Genomic DNA, 25340 nt, shown 5'->3' on the forward strand with positions numbered 1-25340 from the left:
CCCCACCCCATCCCCACCCCATCCCATCCCCACCCTATCCCATCCCCACCCTATCCCACCCTATCCCATCCCATCCCATCCCATCCCATCCCATCCCATCCCATCATCACCCTATCCCACCCTATCCCATCCCATCCCATCCTATCCCATCCCAACCCATCCCATCCCATCCCATCATCACCCTATCCCACCCTATCCCATCCCATCCCATCCCATCCCATCCCATCCCATCCCCACCCTATCCCACCCTATCCTATCCTATCCTATCCCATCCCATCCCATCCCATCCCATCCCACCCCACCCCATCCCATCCCACCCCATCCCATCCCATCCCATCCCATCCCATCCCATCCCATCCCACCCTATCCCATCCCATCCCATCCCATCCCATCCCATCCCACCCCATCCCATCCCATCCCATCCCATCCCATCCCATCCCATCCCATCCCATCCCATCCCATCCCACCCTATCCCATCCCACCCCACCCCATCCCATCCCATCCCATCCCATCCCATCCCATCCCATCCCATCCCATCCCATCCCATCCCATCCCATCCCCACCCTATCCCATCCCATCCCATCCCATCCCATCCCACCCCATCCCACCCTATCCCATCCCATCCTATCCCATCCCACCCCTCACAGCCTCACCAGGCACTCGCAGCTCAGTGCAAAGTCTCAGTAAACATTTATTTGAAGCTTTGCCACAATACCATAATTTGATTTGTGAAACTGGTCTACAAATACTGAACTACGGAGTACACGGTTTGGATGGTCCGATAAAGGAATAAATAAAGGCATGTAAAGCTCTGTAAAAAATAACTCTGGTATGTTTGTAGCTACTTAACAGTATTATCAGTAGGATCTTGTATGTGTCTAGGATCAGAAGTGAACACATGGCCTCTCTTCAGACCAAATCATTTTTACATAAACAATTACACAAACTTAAACACTGTAACCATGAAACCTGATGTACAGAATAGGATGTGAAATCACTACCATCAGTGCCAACAACAAGTGCTACCACAGCAAATATAACTTCTGATTAAAAGGAAAAGATTGGTTTTTACATGTGCTGTCATCACAGGTCGATGGAATCATCCAAAAAGTTTAAAATACATGCGGATACAATAAAACCTTTTATTTTCCAACCCAGACAAAGAGAACTCATGGTCACTGAACGCCATTAGCTGCCAAATGCGGATCAGTATGTGAGGCAAACCACACTTAAAACACTTCTACACCACCGAAGAGCTATGGTTGATACTGGTCTATTTTCCACACCGACGATACGACGAGTCTTGAGAAGCAAATCACAAAGTGAAGGACGCGCTATAAGCACAGCACTGAGCCACACCAGGTGTGCACACTGCACTCTGACACCCAAAACCACTGGGGAAGCGTCACATTCCATGGGACACACCAGCTATCCACAGGCGTGTGCGTCCGGAGGAGCTGCTCTGCGACAGCGGGAGGAGCACCGCAGCAGTTCCAAAGGCGAGCTCCCGAAGCAGGCAGGTGAAACCCTCAGCCCCGGGGCGTTCCCGGTCCGCAGCGCTTGTGCCAGCGGCTCACACAGCGACGGCTTCTCCGGCGGCGCGGGGAAGGTCCAGGAGCGGCATCGGTCCTGCAGGAGCAGCCAGCGGGGCTGTCCCCGCTCTCACAGCTCCCAGCAGGTCAGCGCGGGCCGAGGAGCTGCGGGGGATGTCCGGGGCCATCCCTGCCCCCGGCGGCTGTCACTGGGCTCGGGATGGTGACACCGAGACCTGCCGGGTTCGGGATGGTGACACCGAGACCCGCCCGGGGCTCAGGATGGTGACACCGAGACCCGCCCGGGCTCAGGATGGTGACACCGAGACCCGCCCGGGTTCGGGATGGTGACACCAAAACCCTCCCGGGCTCAGGATGGTGACACCGACACCTGCCGGGCTCAGGATGGTGACACCGAGACCCGCCCGGGTTCGGGATGGTGACACCGAGACCCGCCCGGGCTCAGGATGGTGACACCGAGACCCGCCCGTCTCTGCGCTGCTCCTGCCAGCGGCGATACAAAAGCAGTGCAGCCGCTGGCACGGGGTTCTAAAAAAACAGCAAAAACCTCCGTGGATAAACTAGATGGGCCGGTATGGAAAATATTTGTAAAAGGTATTTACAAAAGTTGAAAGAGATTAAATACAATACCACATTCATGTCCCAAAAGCGCTTTCACTACAGTGCATGTTTAAAAATACAGAGCATTTTTAAAGTATATATTTATATATATATATTGAAGATTAGATTGTGCTTTAAAAAAATCATTACTTCTGAATTTGACTAACGTGAAAACTGAGTGCTGGGAAAAATACTGATTAAAAATACCCAATTTTATATATACTGCTTTTCACATAACATTTTGCTATACATGGGATGCAAGTAAATATAAAAATACCATTTTTCAAGCAGCAGGGTGATCAAAACCAAGAGTATTAATATAGGAGGGCTGATTTTACAAAACTAAGATAAATTATTAGAGTGAGACAGGGAGAAACTATAATCCAAATTAACTTTTACATAATATTTTTAAAGAAATATTTACCATAGACAGCTCTTAATATATAAATGATTCGGTATTTTTAACTTCAACGTTAAATACGGATTACACAAAATACAATCTATGCAAACTGACCCATGCACATTGTCCTAAGAAGGCAATGGAGCTGCTGACACGAGCAAGGTTTGCAAACTTTGGTCCTCAGGTCTCAAATTAGACAAAACACATCAAGACCTGACAAGCTTTACTAGTCAATTCCTAATTTCCAGGTTGGTGCTTTAGCCCAGTCCTCTGTGCATAACAGTGGGGAGAACTGAGTTTACAGGGAAGACTCTGCAATACTATGGAAAATGAGCTGGAAAAAGGAATTCACTGTAATTTACATTTTCAGCTTGACAAAGTGGACTATTTGTTGCCATAGTCCCTATCTGTTCACAGGAAAGATTTTAAGTTGTGATAACCAGTTAGTTAACAACTCTAAACCGTGTACTTGTTGATAAATGGGGTGCAGGGGGATTTACAGGTGACATAAAAAATTAAAATGCATTCCAACCGTGCCAAGTGCATATGAACTTCAACCGTGTTGAACCGAAGTGATCACCGTTCAGAGTAAAGGCCATTAACATGGATTTAAAAATAACCCCCGTGGAAATGTCACACACAGACCCAAAGAGGTTAGGCAAGTAACACACACATTTCAAGAAGAACATTAAACTTTCAGCATAAAGAGAAAAATGAATTCGCCCCACAGTTACATTCAGTTAAGCATCACATCCAACAAAAGCTCTGCTCAGTGGAACAACGAGCAGTGCTCAGCTGCCCCAGCCTGTCCCACCGGGGCTGGCACTGGCAGGCACACCTGGGGAACCTCCTCCTCCTCCTCCTCGTTCCCTTGCTTTGTAGCCAGGCCCCATCACAGACCAATTTTTGTTGCGCTTTTTGATGTAGTTGTTGGTTTGGACCCTATGGAATATGGAGTGCTTCAGCTGTGCTCCATCCTACCCCTCATGGTATCGGAACTGTGCTCATCACTGGGGGGTAGATGCTTCCCCTCCCTCCACGCATCTGTATCCTTGGATGCTGCTGTTTCCAGGTTAAATCACATCCCAGACTTCCTTCCCTGAGGTTACCTTTGTTTCACTGCGTTTCAGTAAACCGTGCACAGCCAGTGATACCCTACCAAGCTCGTTAGTTCTAAGAAACACAGAAATCCTGCAAAATAAAATTGCTTCAAAGCTCCAACGCTTTGAAAGAGAACCCTTTCCTACACCCTCCTCCTAAAGGTGACTCGCTTTTCCCAAAACCTAATGAGGACACAGACTTCAAGCAAAAAGCACCTATAAAACTATTATAATTTTAGAAAAAAATCCAGATCTTCCTGAAGATAATTTATTGCCGCTTATTGGTCCTGAGAAAGCTTTAAGCAACAATACATTTGCACGTGTTTTAACTGCTGCCTTTTCTGAGAAAGTACGTGGGTCCTGAGATTAGAAATCATGTTTTAGTCTATGCACTTATGCTTGGAAAATGCTTCATTGTGCAGATCAAATATGAATTACAATTTGTCACGCTACGTCCTCCTTCTGTGCCAATTTATTAAACCAGATTTCCTTCCAGACACTAACAAATTAAAGTTCTCGAGATGAAATGCAACAATAAAATGCCACACGTGCGCTCTCTCACATTGGACTGGCATTTAAGGACTTCAAATCTTCCTTCTCCCTCATTCCCCACCTCCTGTTAAAAGCTATGGTGTGAATTTTTTGGCCTGGATACCAGAAAATTCCTCATCTGATACTCTATGAAAGGCAACTTCAAGGCAATGAAATAAGCCAACAAAAACACAAAAACATTCACAACTTTGAAGAAAAAATACGGACCCACAGCAGTTACTTCTCAATGGAAGTGCTTGGTAACTTGAGATTTTTTTTTTCTTTTTAACTGTTAAAGTGTCAAATTTGCATATGTTTAACTCAATTTCAATATCTGAAAGACTACTCAATTTGCTTTTATAAAAACTTTACAAAAGATGTTTTTAAATGCTTGTAAAAGTAAGCGTTTATCTACTGAGAAAATTCTAGTACTGGATAAAACTCTGAATATACAGCTGAATTTTGTAAATGTTTTTCTTTCTCCTAGAAGTCTAATGGCTGAGTGTTTAATCTAGATAAATTAGTCTTACACATGATGAAAAGTTATAACTTTGCACACTTTTTACCATGTGATGTTTTGTTGCTTTGTAACTTCGAACGAGACAGTGCTTAGGACTTTTCTGGAGCTGGTGTTACAGTGGTCTGTAGGGGCCGGTTCATTGCTCACTGCCCCTGTCCAGGTTCTCAATCACCCTGGAAAGGCGGATGTTCAGCAGTCTGATCTGACTATCCAGGTGGTCCATCTTCTCCTCCAGGCTGCTGTTGCTGTTTCTTCTCCAGTAAAACCCAACGGGCCCCGTCATGAAGTAGACGGCCACGACGAAGCAGAGCGGCAGCACGGCGTGCTCCGGGTCGCCCTCGTACTTCTGCAGGATGTAGACGCACGACAGCGTGAACAGCGCGACCCTGGCGATCCAGAAGAAGCGGCCAAACAGCATGTGCAGGAGATAGAAGAAGAATCCAAGGAAGAGAGATAAAAACCAATAGGCCAGTAAAATGGCACCGATCAGCAGGAGGGCGCGGGTCGGGTTGTTGGCAATTGCTGCTGGGCTGAAATAGTGAGTCAGGTTGGAGGCTGAAAAACAAAGGAAAATGTACAGAATGTTAATGAGCGTGGGCTGAAGGTGGCATGGGGGGGAGAAAAAACACGAGCACAGTTCCAAAGGGTCAAACCCCCACAGCAGTGGGGTCACGGCTGTGTTTTCTGAAGTAAGGGGTAAAGCTGGTTCACCCATTTCTGGATGGACCTTCTTCAAATCACTGGCTCAGCTCCAACGATTCAACTGAATTAATTCCAGAAGAGGTGCTAAAGGCTCTTTAAAGATAAACCACTGTAGAGCCTAAGGTCAAAATGCATACTGGGGCTACGGATCCTGCTTTGTAAAAGCTACATTCTAAAGGCTCTCAGCTGCATCTTTCCCTTCTCTAGCCGTCATTGATTTCCCTGCACCGTTCCTGGCTGTGTGAATCCATTTAATGACGATACCAAGGAACCAACTGTGACTTGTTGTGATTCTATACACATCCTGTAGAGACACATATAGAAATGGAATGGCGGGGTTCAGTCTTCTTGTTTGAAGATATTAATAGGAAAATCAAAGCCATGTGAAGCAGAGAGAGACGCCACTGACAGATGTTTAAGCAGCATGATAAAATGTAATCGTTTTCCCATTTGCTTGTAAACACTGATACAGGCTGAGACAGTTCAAGGGTGAACAGGCATCACACTTACCATCAATTCCAAGAACATCTAACAAATCAGTCCATATTCTCCAGAATGTGTCCATTAATACATCCACCCCATTCACAAACCTCTCTGTCAACCTTGAGAAAAACTGAGAAATAAAATTTAAAATTAAAAAAATCCTCAATTCCTAAAATAACACTTTGAGACTTATTAATCATGAGTAGAATCATAATTCATTAAGCAAGAATTGCAGATTATTTTGTAGTCCCCATGGGAAAAACTATCATTCCGTATTTTATTTTACTATGTGAACTATGAATTTACATGTAGCAATTATCCTTATTGTAGGTATTTTGGCATGTAAATGTATATGTTGGCAGGATAAAACCGCACTTTATTGGCTTTACTATTGTTTTGAAGTCTAGAGAAAACACTATTACCAACAACCGGTAAAGGAAACCAAAGAATTAAGTTTTATCAAGCCAGATGTCCCCAGCATCACACACAAATGTCTTAGGTGTACTCAGAGATCAATTTAACAGATTTTACTATTTCTTCCTACTGCCTGAGGAAAGCAGGAACAGAGGAATGTACAGGTCCCGCATGCCTGATTTCCTGCAAGTTCCGATGGCCCTCCAAGCACAGGATGCTCTGCTGATGCAGACAGACCGGATTTCAGCTGGAGGGCTCCTCACCGCCAGCGAGCGGCCCTGGCCGTCTCCCTCACCTAAAACAACCTTTATTATTAGCATTTCGCTGCTATTTCCCCCAGCCTGCTGCAAGCCTCGCCTCCCGTTTTTCTCCCCAAAGCAGCGCTCCGGCCGCTCCGCCGCCTCGCCCGCAGCCGCGCTCGCACCGGGACGAGGCCACGGCCGGTCCAGCACCGAGCCCCGCGCCGGGGGGCGCTGGGCGAGCGGGGCTGCGCCCCGAGAGCCGCCCGATCACCGCCGGAGCCCCGGCGCGGAGGGAGAGGAAGCGAAGGAAGCGCGGGAGATGGAGGTGGAGGGGGAGGGGGGAGCAGCAGCCGGCGCCTCACCTTCTGCAGGGCCCGCACGTTGTCCTCGCCGAAGAGGCCGCTGACGCCCTGGTAGAGGCCGCTGGCGGCGCGGCGGAGGCTGTTCTGGCGGTCGGCCCCGCGGCCCCGCGCGGCCCGAGCGCCGGGCCCCGCCGCAGCGAGCAGCAGCAGCAGCAGCAGCAGCAGCAGCGGCCCCGCCAGCTGCACCCGCCGCGCCGCCGCCATGGCCGCCCCGCCGCGCCCGCCGCAGCGCCGCCCGCAGGCCGCGCCCCGCAACGGCGCCCACAGCGGCGGGGCGGGGAGGGGAGGGGCTCCCGGCGGGCCGCGGATTTGAGGAAATCACGGAAAAATCGCTGATTTTGGGAAAGGCCCCCGGGATAACTGCGGGGAGAGCAGGTAGCTGATCCTCCGCTTCTGCTGCGTCCTAGAGAGGCCGTGTTTGGAGTGCTGTGTCCGGCTCAGGGCTCCTCCGTACAAGAGAGACAAGGAGCTGCTGGACAAGGTCCGGCAGAGGCCACAGAGATGATTTGGGGTCTGGAGCATCTCTTATGAGGAGAGGCTGTGGGAGCTGGGCCTGTTTAGCGTGGAGAAGAAAAGACAGAGGAGATCTCATTAATGCATATAAATATCTCAAAGGCAGGTGCCAAGAGAATGGTGCCAGGCTCCTTTCAGTGGCGCCCAGCAACAGGATGAGGAGCAATGACCATAACCTAAAATGCAAGAAGTTCCACCTCTACATGAGGAAGATCTTCTTTACGTTGAGGGTGGAAGAGCATTGAACAAGCTGCCCAGAGAGGTTCTGGAGTCTCCCTCTGGAGACATTGAAATCCCACTTGGATGCGTTCCTGTGTCACCTGCTCCACCTTTGGGGTCCTGTGTTGTCCCTTCAGCAGCATTATCTGGCTTGAAGTGTGAAGCCCAAACCTGGGCACACTACTCCAGATGTGGTCTTGGCAGTGCCAACGCAAGGGAAAGGATCATGTCCCTTGACCTGCTGGCTTTGCTCTTCCTGACCTGCCCCGGATGCTGTTGGGCTTCTTTGCCACAGGGCCCATTCCCAGCTCCTGATCGAGTTCCTTGGCTCTGCAATCCTCTCCCATGGAGCTTTTAAATTACTCGGCTATTTGGGCTCTGGAGACTCATCAGAGTCTTTACAGGGACTACAAGAAGCTGCTTTTTCTACATGGGTAGCAATCTCTGAGGAGATTCCTAGACACAATCCCTAAATAACAAGGGAAATATAGAACTCTTGTGTCCAAAAAAATGACATCTCTCTCCAGTACTTTGTCAACTTCACATCGAGGGATTCTGAAGGATGCTCATGTCCTTTACCCTTGAGAAACTCTGACTCAGATGTACATGCTGAAATTCAGCACGTTTCATGGTGCAACTCCCTCTTCTGACTGGTTTTGTGTTGATTTTTCCAAACTAACCAGGCTAACAAAAAAACAGTTGGGAAGTGTAAATTAGACAATGTTATCAGCTCCTTCTGGGTTATGAAGCCCAAGCACGCTGTTGGCAGACTGAAGTAAGAATCCCCAGGAGATAGAAGAGCACTTTATTGCCTTCAGAGCACATTCTGATTCATCCAGGAACACAATGATGGCGGTATAAAAATAGATCCACGGGTCTGTAGCATAGATCCTGCACCAATTGATGACGTGACCTAGGGCAGCAAATATTTGCTAAATTGCCCAACAGTACCTTCAAGGCACAAGGGATCCTGATGTCCTCCCCAGAGCTTCTCGTTGAGCTTGGGAAGGTGTAGGCAACCCATGCCCATTCCTATGCACCACTCAAGGTCTGAGTTTTACCTCTCTGGTTTTACTTCTGAAAGTTACAGGGCAGATCTCTGCTTTTACCAGCTCCTTCCTGGGGAGTTCCTGCAGAGTCAGGAGTGCATCTTGTAGCTCTCCCAGTCACTGGAATAACTTGAAGTATCTCTTCCTGATTTTACAGTCTGTGTTCTTGATGTTTAAACCTTGTGGCTCAGCCCCAAGCCTTGTAGTTGAGTAGATATTAGAATACAGACATCGCTGCTATGGCCTTTTTCCCAGTTTTAGTCTGGCCAAAGCACTTATTTTCACATTTAGCAGAACGGCCTAGAACTTTCAGCATTGTTTTTTATTTGGCCCTGGAAGGGTTGGGCCCACATCCAGGAGGCTACTTAGGATCTTACTCGATTTCAGCAGGATATAGATGATTTATGTATTTATAAAGAATGCTTTCATTTAAGATGGCCCTGAAATTGCTGATCTGTTGATACCTGCCTATAATCTGAAGTCTCATCCTCTTCCAGAACAGGTTGGTAACTGATGACAGGTATTTTTGAGGTTCTTACAAGGTTTCTGGTTATCTGCCCTCAGCGTCATGCTGTGCTTGTACTCTGAGCATACCCTAAAGTCAGCTTCTGGGGCATTTCTTGCCTGTGAAGAGCCTCACAATACAAAAAAACCTGATGATAATTAACTGTCATGAGTGTTTTTTTCTGTGCCTGGTATAATTCTTCGATTTGTTTCCAGTTGGCATGGTGTTCTCTGGGTCCCCTTGTGCCGTTTATGGTCCAATAGGTCTTGTTTGTGCGAATTTGGGAACATTCCTATTTCTCTGTGTGAATTTCCCTGGTGGAACCTCCTCAAAATCACTTCTCCAAAGTGCCTGTTGTTTGCTCCCATCTGTTCTTTACAGAGCTCCAGAGGCCTGTGGTAGTGGCTGCCTTTGAAGGCTTGCGCTCAGGGTTGTGCTTCACATGAGGTCAGGATAATTTGGGAATCTTCCTGCTATCTAACTGATTTCCTGACCTGTCTCAATGAGCCTATTTCAGGTAAGGTTATCTCCCCCAATGCCCAGCTCTTATGAAATTACGTGGTATTTCACCCTCCTCGTTTAAATAAATGAAATAGCGTCTGATCAAAGAATGCATTGCATCATGGCATGAAACATGGATCTCAGCCACGCTGAACTTCTTAATGAGGAAAACTGGAGGTTTCTAGAAAGGTCCTCTGATGAGGGTCTCACTGTACAGAGGAAGCATGAGTAGGCTTCTCTATTTCCTCATCTGCACTAAAAAGTGTTCAAGTTGTCTTACTCAGAGACAGGGATTTAACAACAATTTGAAGTGTTTAGAAAAAATTGGGGTCTTCTACAACTCTAAGTTTTAGCAGATCACAGGGTTCTCTCTTTTAAAATCATCTTTATGCTGAGAAAAGTGGCATAGCCTTAAAGAAAGCCAGCTGATGTTACTGTGGACCAGTTCTTAACCTCACTGACTCTTATTTTTCTGTCTTTCCTTCATCTCGCAGCCTCAACCTGTCACAGCTGATTGCTTTATGACCATTTGTCATTTTAGGCCTTTTTTCCTTCATGTCCTCCCCAAGAGATTTTTCTTGCAATGTGTCACTGTTTCTTTTCTTCTTTTTTTTCCCTTTTCCCTTTCCTTTTCCTTTTAGTTCTTTCTCCTTTTCTGCAAATGCCTTTGATTTTGATTCTGATTACTTGTACTCCTGACACCATGGAGAGGTTGCAGAGATCATGGACATCAAATGAGCCAGAAGTTTCTTATTCTTATCCAAACTCATCAGCCAGCTGGCCAATGCTCTGAATATAGGATTTAAAAAAAAAAAACCTTTCCAAAATCTTTAAATTTCCTAATCCAGTTGTTGGATCAATGAATCATGGTCAGGCCTCAGCGTATTGCAGAGATCACCACGAGGTATTATTACAAAACTTTTATCTCATAGATCCAGGCATTTCATCAGTCAATTTAATCTTACAGGTGACTCCAGGTTACCTCAGAGCCCACAAGGGGGTAGTGCCATCAGCAGCATTACTGCTGTTCATCAGCTCTGAAGCACCTTTTTTAAATCTAATCTGAGGCAGAAAACATGATTTCATTTCTAACCTATCGTTACTATTAGCAGGCATAAGGCAAGGCTTAAAAAGATTTGAAAGTGGACAATTCTAGTTAATCTAATTCAGGCTATTTTCCTCCAGCTATCCTAATCTAGTCTGCAAACTAATTGCAGTAGTCACCGCAGTCCTCTTAATGCCCATTTTCTCATTAAAGGTGTGTTTAGTTTTCCTTCTTTTAGTTCCCATTTTTCCAAAGTCACCTTTGAAAGAGGGGAAAACTGGTTTGAGTAAGGGAAAACTGGAATGAAGGCAGGGAACATGGATTCATAACCCCCTCTAAGTAAGGATGCAATAGTAAAACTCCTGCTAGTAAGTGAGAAGCACTGTCAGGCTTTCCAAAAAGCCCAGTTTTATCAGCAAATCCATCACAGCCCTTCCTCCCTGAGCTGTAACTGGGTCAGTCCTTTCTAAATTACACATTTTCAGCTCAGTGAGAGGATTTTTGGGTCCCTTCTCAGGTCATTTGGCTGCTCGTTTTCTTTTTAGGAGTACAGGTTGCTTTGGGGAGAGAAAGCGGCAGTTTTGCTGCTGCTTTTAGGAGGAAGCTGTTCACAGAAGGTGTGTTTTAGACATTACAATGGGCTGCTCAGGAAGGCGATAGAATGACCGGCCCTTGGAGGTGTTTAAGGAAAGGCTGCATGTGGCACTCAGTGCCGTGCCGTGGTTGACAGGGTGGTGTTGGGTCATAGGTTGGAATCCATGACCTCAGACGTCTTTCCCAACCGAACTGATTCGGTGATTCTGTGCTTTTTTATCCTAAAACCGGGCAATTTCGGCATCGCCTCAGCGCTGAGGGGAACCACGGAGGGCCCCGCGCCCCTCCCGCCGGGTGGCATGAGAGCGCTCCTCTGATTGGGCACACCTCCCCCCGATCCGGCCGCTCATTGGCCGGCAGAGAGAGAGGGGCTTGAGAAACCTCTGCGCCGATTGGTCCCTCGCGGCGTCGGCTCTCTCCCCGTCGGCCCAGCCGCGAGGAGAGCGGGCTCTGGGCTGATGTGGGGCTAGGCGCGCCGCAGCCAATCAGACGCGCCGGCGTCACGGCCGCCGTGCGCCGCGCGGGATCCATCCGCAGCGCGGGCCCGCCCGGCCCTGAGGGGCGCGGCGGCGGCGGCGGGCGGGTCACGGAGTCACGGAGTCACGGCATCGCTTCGATTGGGAAAGGCTTCTGCGAGCAGCGAGCCCAGCCTGCGGCCCAACGCCTCCGTGCCATGTCCAGCCTTTCCTTAAATACCTCCAGGGACGATGATTCCACCACCTCCCTGAGAACTACATTCCAATATCTAATTACTTTTTCTCCGAAGGAATTCTTCCGAAAGTTCAAACGAAACCTCCCCTGGAGCAGCTTACGGCTCTGTCCTCATGTTCTATCACTTATTCCCTTGGAGCAGAGCCCGACCCCCCCCCCCCCCCCCCCGGCTGCCCCCTCCTGTCAGGGAGTTGTGCAGAGCCACAAGGTCCCCCCTGAGCCTCCTTTGCTCCAGGCTGAGCCCCTTTCCAGCTCCCTCAGCCGCTCCTGGGGCTCCAGCCCCTTCCTCAGCTCCGTTCCTGTCTTTGGACTCACTCCAGCACCTCAATGTCCTTCCAGAACTGAGGGGCCCAGAACTGGACACAGGACTCGTGGTGTGGCCTTACCAGAGCAGGGGTCAGTGGGCGGCCTCGCCGCCACCCTCCTGAGCTGTGGCCCCCTCGGGACATGGGGTGATCTCGGTAAAAATGGGAAATTACAGCTTTGCTTCCAGTCCTGGCAGGGAGCGCTGCAACAACCATAGATGACATCCACCAGGTGTAATTCTCGACCTGTCCAACGCCTGGCCCAAAGCTCACCCCAGAGCAGGGCAAGGCTGCTCATCACCGGCGGTAAATGGTGCAGAGGGGCTGCCCAGAGGTCCGAGGTCTGTGATGGGGCAGGAGGCAAAACTTTCCTGCCTCTTTTGGGTTGTGAAGGTGTTTATGGCACTAAGGCAGTGTGGGTATATCCACTGGTACACGACATGCGGGGCAGCCAACAGAAGTTATCTCTTCTGCAGATTGCAGGAAGATGGATTCTCCAGGCAGTTTCCTCACCATGGGCTGCGGATCCCAAGTCCATTGAACCCTCTGGGACCTGGACACTGGACAGGACACTCCTGTCCTGCCTTCTCCCTTATCTCTGGGATTGGCAGGTGTCTGGCCATGGATTTCACACTTCCACTGACCTCTGAGCGCTGCCAAGGCAAGGGAGGCACGTCAGGCACGTCATTCCACCTCAGCCTCCCCGAGTCCCTTTGGCTCTGGGGAGAGTTATTTAAAAATAAGCCAGATGTAAGGTCTGTCTCGCAGCAAATAAAAATTGTGGATTGTTTAAATCACATTTCCATGGCCTCCAAATTTAATAAAGTAGTTGTATTCCGGTAGCACAAAAATCTAAATGAAATGTAGAGTCCGTACACAATCTACTACACATATTTTACTTTAATATACAGTACACCGGTATAATTTACCATCAAATTCCCATTTTTGAGGCTTCCATGAATTAGAAGCAAAATGATGACCTTGAAAATAAGTTACATAAGCAGCACGTATACACCGTGAATCGTGAAGTCGTTTAGGTTGTAAAAGACCCTTAAAGATCACGGTCTAGCAGTGAACTGCACGTCGTTAAGTGCTTTTTTACCACCAATTCCCGGCTGAAATCGGTTGCTGCAAAATCTCGTCGCTAGCAGAGCTCACATTCAGAAAGCACAGCAGCAACAGTGAGTTTTAATCCAAGGTGCAAGCCGTGTAGGCTGCGAGCGTTACACAAGCGCAACTGGGATGGCGAGGCCAAGGCGAAACGCTTTCCTTGCCTCATTTTTGGGTCAAAGACACTTGTTGGTACTTCTTCAGGCCTCCCTGGGGAAAAACTAATCAACCGAGCGGCGGCGATTTTGCGGAGATCCGGAGAAAAGCGCGAAGCGATGACTCCTCCCGGTGCCGACGCGGCGTCTGGTGACCTTTAGAGGTGACAGGGACCGCGCGGCGGCTCTCGGGTGTCCGGCGCGGCCGCTCCCCCATTCATCCCGCACCGCCCGCGCCCTCCCCGGGCCGTCCCCAGCGCCCCTCCCCGCCCACCCCCCGGTCTCCCCCGGTCTCCCCCGGTCTCCCCCGGTCTCCCCCGTGCCCCCGGTCCCCGCCGCCCCCTCGGCGCCCCGCCCCGCCCCGCACTTTTCTCTGCGGCGGAAGGTTACGGAGTTATGCGGCTCGGCGGAGCCTTAAAGGGTGCGCGCGGAGGAGGGGCTGCAGTCAGCGCCGAGGTGCGGCGGGAGTCGGGCGCGTTCGGGCCGTGCGGGTGCCTGTGGGACGCACCGTGTTCGCCTCGCTCCGCTGTCGCCGCCATGTCCCGGGAGCCCGAGATTATGGAGTCGCAGGTGATGTGGGAGCCTGACACGAAGCGCAACACCCACATGGACCGTTTCCGCGCCGCCGTGGCCAGCAGCTGCGGGCTCCGTCTGGGTGAGCGCTGGGTGGGGGTAGGCGGGCGCTGCCCGTGGCCGTGCTCGGACTGTGGGGGCTGCCGGGCTCTGCCTTTCGGTGGTTGGCTTTACCGTGGGCTCGCAGAAGGTCTGGGGGCCATCCGTCTGCCGCTCTGGTCTCGGTCCCCTTGGGTGCACCTGGGGCAGGTGGGCATAGTGCTCCGGGCTGCGGGTGGGATGCTGTGCATGAGCCTCAGCCAGAGGCCTCCGGGGCAGCATCCGCTGGTGTGAAGGTATGTGCCGATGGGAAATGCAAACAGCCTTATCTGTGCCTGGTGCTGCGGTTGGATGTCAGCCCAGGCACCGCCGGCATCGCTACCTGCGGAGGCTCCCGGTGTGCGGGGAGTTCTGGGGCTGGAAGCGGCACTGGAGCGATTTAGTGTTTTAAAGGGATGTGGGAGGGTGGCATCGTTGCCGCCATGGCTGTGAGGTGAGTGTAAGCCCTAGTGTGATGCTTCAGCAGCAGAGGTGTGTGAGAGTGGAGTTATGGCCCTGTTCATCTTTCATCGTGAAGAGTATGTGTTTTGTAATATTCAGGTATGCTGGGAGGTGAACGGTGATGCCTAAGCTTGTTCTGTGGTGGAAGGTAAGGAGTTTTTGCTGTGCATCTGCCACAGCTCTTGAACTGCAATCCCTGCGTTGTACTTATTCAGAAATACCTGTGTGGCTGTGAATAGGTATGTGCTTCTTTGACTTGGAAACAACCTGTTGCCTTTGAAAGGAGACCTGCTTTGAGCAGGTGTTGGATGTCTAGAGGTGTTTCCAGCTCAGAGTGTTGTTTTTTCCATAACTATTGGCTGTAAGTTGTGTCTCCAGGCTATCTGGAATCAGTGGTGCTGGCTCTGTAGGCTCAGCTGCATCATGACCCAGGTAAACTTCAGTGCATATGGCAGTCAGACCCTTTGGTTCTGACTAGTTTATTTTGTATTGCTCTCTCTAAGTATTTGGGGCCCAAGTTTCTTGTGTAGCTTTCTTGTAATCATTTGTCTGATGAGGGGTGTAAGGAGTAGTTTTGGCAAGTGGCTTGGAAGTTTGTCAGTCCGGGGTAGATGTCAGTGGTATGAGCAGACACATTCTGGAGTGGTAGCAGTGTCAATAGTGCTTCTGGCAGTTCATGTCTAGAAAACAACTCCTCACCTTGATTACTATGTGGGTAAGCCAGGTCATTATTTTGCCTGCTGGTGATTTCCCATTGGTATCCAAGTGTGTAGTATCTAACTCTCCTGCTGGATGGGAAGCAAGTTACTCCAGGGTTTTAGCCAGCTCCTGAGTGGAATGTGATGTAGCTGCTACTCATATGATCAAGAGCAAGTGCAGTTTGAGGGGCTGCTTGTTTTTATGGCTGAAACAACTAGAATTCTTTCCATCCTACTTGGAAGTGGCTTTCTCTGTTTGAAGGTGGATTTCTGGGTATATATATAGAAACCTTTGTCAGCTTCCATTAGGTTTGCACTGAGTGCTATTCACAACAAAGAATGGATGCTTGATGTAATGTTATGATGTGGACTCTGAGGAGAGCTGAGGGTAATACAGCCCTTTAGACAGTGGTTCTGCTGGGCCCTGGAAATGTAGTAACAAAATGCAGTGTTTGACTGTTGAGTAACAGGCCTGTGCCCTGAAGGACTTGCTTGCTGAAGCTTATTTGGAGCAAACTGTATAGACAAACCAGAATAAGCTATTCATGCTTTAAGAAACCAAATTAGTAGTGACCTGTAGCTTCTTGCATGTATCAAATGATTTGGAGCACGTGGTACAGCTGGGTTTTGAAGGAGGAGATGGAAACTTAAATTCTTCTTGTGTCAGGTCTTATCTCTGTGCAGCTGATGTGTGGAATAGAGGAGAGTGATGAGAAGCTTCTGTGGAGTGTAAAAAGAGTGTGTAGAGGTCAGGATTTGGGCAATGTGTAGATAAAATCTGCATTATGGAGAAGAGTCTTTGCCTTGTCTTATCAGTAATCCATAGGGAATAATTTCACTCTGATGGAAAGGATTGAGGTGGGGTAAGATGTAGAAGGGGCAGACTGGCTGGGGAGAGAACAAAGTGGTGGCTAAGTGTGAGTAACAGTGCAGAGATGGCTTTGAATGTTTTTCTGTTAAAAAGCTGGAAGATGTCCCCCTTGTAGGAAAGGGATTGCAAAGATGACTTTTGCAGCAATTGGCTGGATAACAGGATAGCAAACCAGAGATAATTGGCAAAAATGCCTTTGAGTGGTTTAGCTGAAAGCACTGAATAGGGAACAGTTGGCAGAGCAGGAAACTTACTGTCACTGATGGTAGATACTCAGATTTAATTGGTTGTTGGCACAGCTTTAGATAATGTGGACATGATGAGGAAATGTCACTTCCAAGCTTGTGATGAGGAGCTGGCTTCAGTTATTCATACCTAGAACTGTTCTACACACTAAATTTCAGTATTTAGTTTGAATTGTGGGGTTTGCTATGCATCCTTCAGGTTATTTTGTCTGTCTCACGTTCATGTAAGATTTAAACTGCTTATTTCTGTGTTTTTAGTGGCAGGTTATGGTTTTAATATCTAGCTAGTAGACATCTTGTTTGACTTCATTCATTCTGTTTCAGCATGAAAAGATAAGCTGCAGTCTGTCAGACCCCGTATTTACTGAAAAGTAGCTGTGCTTCCTGTAGCAGTGATTTTGATACCATGGTTGGATAACAAGTGCATCTAATCTCTGTGTTACTGAGCTATCAGAGGCCTTTGGCCCCAGACTGGGACCTTACAGCAAATGCCCCTTGTCAGGAAGCCTTGTTTATCTTTTGCTGTGTGAAAGTATGTTGATCGATAGGGAGTGGAAGTGTCAACAAGCAGGACTTGTTTAATCTTCGGTTGCCCTGATGGCAGGGGAGTGTGTGTAGATATTGAATGGAGTTATTAGAAAGGGTCGCTGTCTGTGGTGGCAAATGGCTCCTAACAGTCAGGTGAAGTGGTGCCATCTGTTCAGGAAGGCTCTCGGTGGTTCTGTTGTCACTTGCCTTGAGCAGAAGCGATCTACTTGGTGGTCAGAGTTATCTTCCTAATTGCTTTCGCCACAAAGTTTCTTTATCTGGGATATCCCTGACTGTAGCTTGTTTAGATTCCTGTAATTATCTGTATGATGCTGACATGTGTCTCTTACTTCCAGCCAACTATGATGATCTATACCAGTGGTCAGTGGAATCCTACTCAGACTTCTGGGCAGAATTCTGGAAATACAGTAACATCGTCTGCTCTCGCCTCTATGATGAGGTAAGTTCAGTGCTTCTCTTGCAGCAAGTGCAACACAAAGGGGAAATAGTGATTTTTTTGGACCTGTTCTTAGAACTCTGGCAAGTGATGAGAGGAATCTGTCTAGTCCTGGATTTCCTTGTGTGGTGGATGGTGGTGTTCAGTTGCTGGTACACTTTAGGACAGTGAAGTCCTTGAGTGGTGTTATCCTAAGCAGTTCTGCTGTGGTGTCCTTGTGGTCGTGTGCTCTTGCACACCTTGTAATTCCTGGCTGCTTGTGAGCAGTTTGCCAATGCACTGCCTTCTGCCTTAGGATTGTGCTGGTAGAATATCATCCTGGTTTTGTAAATGCTGGCATGCTGTCAAGTTCATGTTTACCTTCCCTGAGTCAGCTTACCTGGTAAGCACACCTGTTACTCTGGCTTTGTAGAACTGGTTATGGAAGCTCTGCAGTCAGGTGTAGGCTTGAAATACCTCTGAGGGAATGGTGGTGGTTGAATGCAGGCATGGGTGGAACACCAGACAGCACCACAGAGTTCCTTGGAATAAAGGTGACTCTGCAGATTCTGCAGATGGAGCCCTTGTACAGTCCTGGTGTAGGATATCAACCCTGTGGTTTTCCATCTGAGGAAGATGTTGGGCTAATTACCTGAAAAGCTTGATGCAGTGGAACCTTCCTGGGATTCAGTAGGGAGGACTGGGCTTGTCTTAATCCCTGGAGTCCATCTGTTCCAGAGCCCTCAGAGTACTGGCAGGCCTGCAGAGGGGACTGGTAAGTTTCTTTTGACTTTTCCTGTTTTATGGATTTCTGTACTGATATGATAGATCAAATGGTTCTTCCTGCCATGGAACTGCATTCTCAGGTGTCTTATTTATGTGACCCAGCCTTCAGAAGAGTGAATGCAGCAAGAGTGTAAGAGCTAGCCTGCTTTGAAGTGTGTGGTCTGAGCACTATAAACAATTAATCTTCACATTTTCTGTAGATGCTCACTTAAACTCTGGGAACTGTTAGAGTAACTGAGCTGGTTTGTGGTAGCTAGAGGGCTGAAAAGTTTGATTTCAAGTGTCTTACAGCTTGATCCTGGCTGTCTGTTGGAAGTAAACATTGTTTTGAGGTAAATAAAACTTTTAATGAAACAGAGTTGACTCTTGTTCCCAAGCAGTGGAACAGCTTCTACTTCCAGAGGTCATTCTAAGAAAAGCAATAAAAACCTTGTGTACATAGCATAAAAGCAGCCAGTATTTTATTTAATCCTAGTAAAGGCTTTAAGGATGTGATGTGGATGTGCTGATGCTGCTCTGTAGCAGTTGTCATCTGTGTCACTTGTGACATGAACAGAGGTACTTCAGTGTGCAGAGCTGTACTGGCATGGCAGCATTGGCATTGGAATGTCAAGTTACAAGCAGCTGTTTTTAAATGAAGGATGTGTCTGAATTTCTCCTTTTGCTGTGAGGAGCACCTGACACCTGTTAGCCCTGTGGAGGGGCCTCTAAGGGAGGGATCATGTTGTTCATCTAAGAAAGTACCACTGCTGAAGATTGAGCTTAACTAGGAGTAACAGGTGTTACCTGGGGGGAGAAAGTACTGGAGTATGAGTCCAGCACCTTGTGCTAGTGGAGCTCACCGAAGGTCTGTGAAGGATTTTTTCCACTTCAGAAAAAAAGTTATTGGATATATTGGATCTTGTCCTGGAAAATGCTGAAAACTTTCTGCTCACTTTTCTTCAATTTGAGGAAGTCAGAAATGAGTCAGTTTTAAGAGCAGCTTCTAATTGCTGCAGTAATATATGTTAGTATAAAAATCATTTGTGCGGCCTGAGTTGATAAAATATAAGTGTTATAACTCAGTTCTTGTTGATTGTTAGGAGCAAAGAAATCTGAGTTCCCTTTTTTTAGAAGATACATTTGAAATAAATTAATGCAGTGGTGCACTTCCACATGAATTTTTTAAGATTGCCTCCAGGAATACATACACTGCTCTCAAAGCACAAAACCATTAGATTTTCTGGAATGGGATGTATTTTGATCTCTGCTTGGCTGTCAGAAGAGCCTTTCACTCAGCTATAGGAATGCTGTTTCTGTAATGTGTGTGCAATGCATGAGAGAGAACCTGAGGGTATAAACTGAAGCTTTCAAAAACACAACTATAAGAAAAAGTTTCTATTTAAAGATTTCCGGATAAATGTGCTGCTGAGCAGCTGAATCACAAAGCAGGGGGACATTTTGGAAGGAATTTAGACTTGTGGCTAAGGGGCTCTTTACCTATTATTAAAGTTAGTCTTAACTGTGACTTATGAAGGGGTAGTTTAATACTTTGAAACTTAATTAGTTCAAGATGAGGGAACTTGTTTCAACTGAACATATTTTTGATGATTTTTCAATTCTTTGCATGTCTTAGTCCTTAGTGGGGAGTTACTTAATATGGGTTTATTAGGTTGTTGGATCCTCTTAATCCTAAAAAATTGGGAACTTGAGTAAAAAGCTGGAACTCTGCAGTTACATTTGACTGTACAATTGATTATTTTGAATTACCATTGTGTGAGTTCCTGCTGTTGGTCTCTGTGTGCTGTGACTCACGGTGGGGAAGAGTGGATGCTCACACTTTCCTAAAAGGGAGGCTGGGCCGTGTGGGCTGGCAGAGTTACCATGTGCTGCAGCTCAGTCCCTGTTTGGGGTGTTCCTGGGGCAAACCCCCAGTGTTGCTGAGGTCTGTGTGGATCTGTCTCCTGGTCTGGGTGTAGTCAGTGGTTTGTTTTACTTGTGTATTAAAGGCTGGTCCAAAGGTAGAACTGTCAGTGAGGAACTTTCCCTAGTTTTGTTGTAATGACGTATTTGCTTGTGACAGTTGACAAATAATTAAAAGTCCCAGGCCTCTAATTACAGGATTCAGTGTCTGTTACCCATCTGTAAGCTGGGAGAAGTGATTCTTGCTTAATAGTCTGCAAAGAGCTTGGCAGTAGTTAGCTGACTTCTGTACAGTGCTGTGAAAAGGCAGTTCTATTACAGTTCTCCAGGAATGAATGATTTATTTCTTTCAGGTGGTGGATACCTCCAAGAGTATTGCAGATGTCCCAGAATGGTTCAAGGGCAGCCGTCTGAACTATGCAGAGAATCTCCTGAAGCACAAGGACAATGACAAGATTGCACTCTATGCAGCAAGTAAGGAAAATTAATGCCTTGTATTTGCTGCCCACAGGACTAGGCCTTATGAAACAGCTCTGATGAAATGTGGAAATAAACTGGTTTGGATGAGGAGAAAAAAGTGATAAAGTCAGTAACACTGCACAATCTGATACAGGTCTGCAAAAAAAACCCAGCAAAACATGTTCTGGGAATATAGATAGTTCTGGAAAGTCCTTGGCAAGCTAAATGAAGTTTTCTTAGAATGTGCTCAACTGCATGAAGGTAGTGGAGGTCATGCTGTGTTTAAGAGTGCTGGGTATTTGAGGTATTATTTCGCATTTGTTGGGAACACTCACCTGCTGCTTGCCTTCAGGAAGCATTTTGGCACTGTAGCTTGGTAGTGTCCTTCCCACCCTCTTCCTATGCCTTTTATTTTGGGAATACTAAGAACTACATGGGCTTTAGGTAGGAGTTAACTCTGCTTTTGACAACACAAACAGCAGTTATGTGCATGGGAGACTTGGAATCTTACTTTACTGGAACACTAAAGCTCAGTCTTAATTTTTGTTACATTGAAGATTTGAGCATTGTAAAATCTGTGTATATTCATGAGGATGGCCATGCTAAGACATGGAGAAAGGAATTTTTTCTTTTGTTTGCTGACTTTGGTAACTTTAAAAACCAGTTCTAATCTCTATTGGATGGGATTATCTTCTGTGCAGGTGTGTGAGTGCTTCCAGAGGGAGCTGCATTCTGGGTTTCCCTTCTGCTGGACCTAATCCTTATCATGAGGCTGACCAAGCAGTGATGCTTCTTAGTAGCTTATCAATGAACAATGAGGCCTTGCAGCTCCTTAGCAGAGAAGGTGATGCAGAACTCTGCATTGATTGTGTAGGTGTTAAAAATCTTAGTTTCTGGTTTTAGGTACATGGGAACTCATTTCTGAGTTACAAATTGTTTTTGAACAGCTGTGTGAGACAACCATCACCTTCTGTAAGCTTACTGCTGGAGAAATACTTATCAGTTGCATTTCACTGCTGAGAGGTATTGAAAGAAACCTCTCTGATCTCATACATACCTTAAAATCAACTACCACTTCAAAGAGAATGGTGAAATCTGTGACCCACTTTTGGTGGAATAAGAATTGATCTGGTAAAGCCTGATGGAAGTGAGCCTTGTAACCAAAAGCTGGCTTCAAAGTAATGGACTCATCACTTTCAGATTTTGAGATTGTTAGAAAAGCTTCTTATGTATTATATAGTAGAGAAAAAAAATCAATATAGTTAAGTATATCTTGTGGAGCACCTGAAAGCCAAGCATTGATTAATGAGTCAACTCTAAATGTGTGTAGAATTGATATGATTGATTTGTTAATGTTAAAAACTAAACATGCAACTTGAGAAAGCGGAGTTAAATATTGTCACTTCAAATTACCACAGGAATTATTACCAGTTCAGTGAATTGCTTGTTTTGACATGTGATTACATTGTTTTGTAGGTCCTTTTTGTTAGGAAGTCATGGGGTGTACCAGAGACTGCTGTGTGTCACATAATCACGGGTGGTGATAGCAAAAGGAGCAAAATTATTTTCTAGTTGATTATTGTATGAGTGCTGGAATGAACAACTGGCTCCTCTGTGGTGAACAGACTTCCACCTGCATTTCTTTTGTGACCTTCTGCTGTGTTTAATCTTCTTAACACTTCTTAAGTCAGAGTATTTTTTGGTAACTCCCTGCTGCTAGGTCAGAGTGGTGGTTTGGGGGCCTGGGCCAGGTTTGTGTTCACTGGGGATGGTTCTGTGGGGGCAGTGTGGTTGTCACAGGGCATAGGAATGTAAATGTAACTTTCCTAAACAATTTCACTTGTCACTGGCTCCCGTGGTGAATCTTTTTTGTGATTCCCTTCTCCTGGGGCTTTAATCATGGAGCAAGATCAGTGTCTCACTTCCTGTTGTTCTGTGGGAACACAGGCTCCGTTGGCAGTCCCTGCTCAGTTTGTGAACTGCATGTAGCAGGGACTTGGGTTGTTTTACATCATGACCTGCTCCCTTTCTCTGTGTAAGTCCAGATTTATTGGTGTGAAAATCTAAGAAGGCAGAAGAGTAAAAAGTATCATTCCCTGCTTAAGGCAATCAGACTGATGGCAGCTGTCCTTCAAGGAGCAGGGTGTGCAGCTCACCTTTCCTGTGATGGCCTTGGCATGTGTGTCTTCATAAGAAGTGCTGGACAGTGGAAATAGGACAGGCCACATGGTTTGCAGGCATCCCACTGAGGAAGTACAGGAAGGGACTTTAAGGTGACAGATTTTTGCTTTCATAACATTCAGGTTTGTTCATTTTGTTTCACGAGTGATTTATTAGCAGCTTATGTAACATCTGACATTCAGTACAATAGGGAAAACACCCTGCAGATCCTTTCAGAGGTGAATGGAGTCCAGGTCAGTTTGTTTGCTTTGTACTGTGTTGGCAAAGGCAGATGTTCCCAAAGCACAGTGGAAGTCAGGCCTGTACGTGCATGATTTTCTAGTCAGTGACTTGCTGTAACAACCTGAACTTGGCAGCTTGGGGCTGCTTCCCAGACCTAATGAGAAAACTGAGCAAAAAGGGAAAATGAGGTTCTTACCGTGTTATAAATTAGCCCTGGTGAGTGCAATCTATTTACCATGAATTTTCTTTGAGAGCACACAGTTTTCTTCAGTTTGTGTTTCTGCAGATGTTTGTCTTTAGAAATGTCCTCATGCCTAATGAACAAATACCACTGATTAATACTTGATTCCCATTAAAAAGAAGAGGCTTTGGTAAAAGAACTTCAAAAGCAAAAGTATAAATATTACTGGAAGCTGTCCTCTTAAAATTGCTTTCTATTCTTTGAGAATTAGTTGTTTGTACTAGACCTGTTGTAATGCCTGATTTCTGACTGGTTGCTTTAATTTTCTTTCCTCAGGGGAAGGCAAAGAAGAAATCCTGAAAGTTACTTTTGAAGAACTGAGACAAGCTGTAGCTTTGTATGCTGCAGCCATGAGGAAGATGGGAGTAAAAGTAGGAGACAGAGTTGTGGGTGAGTAATTTTTTTAAGGGACAGGAGGTGGAATTTTTTTTTGAAATGTGCAAGTGAGTAGTCAGTTACAGAAACATGACCATGAAATAGTGTTTCACAGAAAATTTCACATAAACATTCCAAAGAAAAGGCTCTTATGCTGCTGTATTTACATTTGTAGGAAATGCGTTTGTAGAGGGAAGGAACCTGGATTAGCCTGCAGGTTCTGTAGCCCTGAAGGGGGAAGGAGAATGCTTCATGCACAGAGGTCTGCTTCAGAAACACTCTGTGGGAGCAGAGGGGATGGAGACTCTGCCTCTAGCTGGGCCTTGAGTCACGAGGTCTGGCAGATTTGTGTGGGCCAGTCTGGGAAATGATGGTCCAAGGTTGGTTGTCCTGGTGGCGCTGGCAATTCCTGACCCTGTGGCCCCAGTGCTCTGTGAGCTGCAGGTCTGGAGGAGAGAACTTGTCCTGCCCCCAGAATGGTGGGAGTGAGCAGCTGGTGGGCAATAACTCTTCAAGTCACCAGTGCAGAGATGAGTAGTTAGAACCCTGTGATCCCTCTTCTGCAGTAATATTTCCTGTCACAAGGCTGTCGTGTGTGTTTTTCTATATAAACAGGTTTTTGTCCTGTGAACAGCTTGTCCAGTATGTAGTCCAGGCATGGAAAGGAGTTACATTTATTTCTAAATTGCTGGTTTTGATCTTCCAGCTGAGCTGCTTCACCTCTGTTATGCGTGCTCTGATACTCTTCAGTTTGTCTGTGGCAGTGCAAGTCAGAACTGCAATATCTTTGAGGCTCTTTGGCTCCTACCTGGCAGTTCTGCTGGTGTGTGTATCATTGTTCTGCTGGAATCACATGTTCTTTGAGTGACACTTGGCCATTATCCTAAATAAGTGTGTGTAAATTCTTACATGATGCAAACCCAAAGTGATGAATCTCTTGGTTTGTTTTCTGCATGCTACGAACTTGAACCTGTCTCTTGAAAACCAAGTTTTAAACCCACAGCTATGACCTGGAAATGTAAATCTACTCAGCAGAACTCATTTCTTGCATATGGTATGAGTATTCTCTGGAACTGGCAGCCAAACATTAAATTATCACAGCTGGTGGCTTGGTTTTTAACACGGAATTAGAGCTAAATCCTTAATTAGGTAGGAACCATACAGTGAAGTTAAGAAGGTTTGTCTGAATGAAGATGCTCTAATTTTATCTCAGTTTTCAACCTTAATGCTGTCATGTTCATATCTGACCATTTCTTGAGCAGCAACAGCAGGGAAAATGTACTCTGAGCTGGAGAAGACATGGTCTTGAAATAATATAGCTGTAGCCTGTGCTGCTAATAATGCTACTATAATTTTAGTAACAGTTCCTTTTAGTTAACAACTGTTTTGTTTAGCACTGCAGGCTGGCTGATTTTTTAATATTTCTTGTTTTGGCAACTGGCTTACCTCTTTTTTAAATTAAAAACCATAGTTGATACTTTAAAAATGTGTTAATAAAGTAGTACACTTTAGATACTTCAGTGGTACCTCAACTTCTTCCTTATGTTTCTCTGCTGTGCCAGAGGATATTGGCAGTCCTTGGAAGAGCTCAACTGTAACATTGAGTAACATTCAGTCAGAGGCTGAAGCTTCCCAAACTGAGTTGGGGGACAGAGGAAGAATCAGTAAG

General features: G+C 46.6%; 2 protein-coding genes and 1 long non-coding RNA gene across 3 annotated transcripts in view; 1 reads left to right on the top strand and 2 right to left on the bottom strand.

Moving 5' to 3' along the window:
• Window positions 1-667: 667 nt before the first annotated feature.
• Window positions 668-7111, bottom strand: LOC125335505 (BRI3 binding protein). The gene is made up of 3 exons (XM_048323175.1): window positions 6908-7111; window positions 5917-6019; window positions 668-5259 (listed from the first exon to the last, which is right to left on the bottom strand). Exons 1-3 carry the CDS (start codon window positions 7109-7111, stop codon window positions 4841-4843), a joined length of 726 nt encoding a protein of 241 aa, XP_048179132.1. The 3' UTR covers window positions 668-4840.
• Window positions 7112-13231: 6120 nt separating this feature from the next.
• LOC125335313 lies at window positions 13232-14070 on the bottom strand. The gene is made up of 2 exons (XR_007207413.1): window positions 13982-14070; window positions 13232-13770 (listed from the first exon to the last, which is right to left on the bottom strand). It is a non-coding gene; the product is annotated as an uncharacterized LOC125335313 (long non-coding RNA).
• AACS (acetoacetyl-CoA synthetase) overlaps window positions 14011-25340 on the top strand; it is a 37860-nt gene continuing 26530 nt past the window's right edge. The window contains exons 1-4 of the mRNA XM_048322837.1: window positions 14011-14269; window positions 17426-17529; window positions 20547-20667; window positions 23573-23686. Coding sequence (XP_048178794.1) covers window positions 14011-14269; window positions 17426-17529; window positions 20547-20667; window positions 23573-23686 — 598 coding nt within the window. The remainder of the gene's footprint in view (window positions 14270-17425; window positions 17530-20546; window positions 20668-23572; window positions 23687-25340) is intronic.

Source organism: Corvus hawaiiensis, chromosome 18 (genome assembly GCF_020740725.1).
Source record: "Corvus hawaiiensis isolate bCorHaw1 chromosome 18, bCorHaw1.pri.cur, whole genome shotgun sequence".
Taxonomy (NCBI): domain Eukaryota; kingdom Metazoa; phylum Chordata; class Aves; order Passeriformes; family Corvidae; genus Corvus; species Corvus hawaiiensis.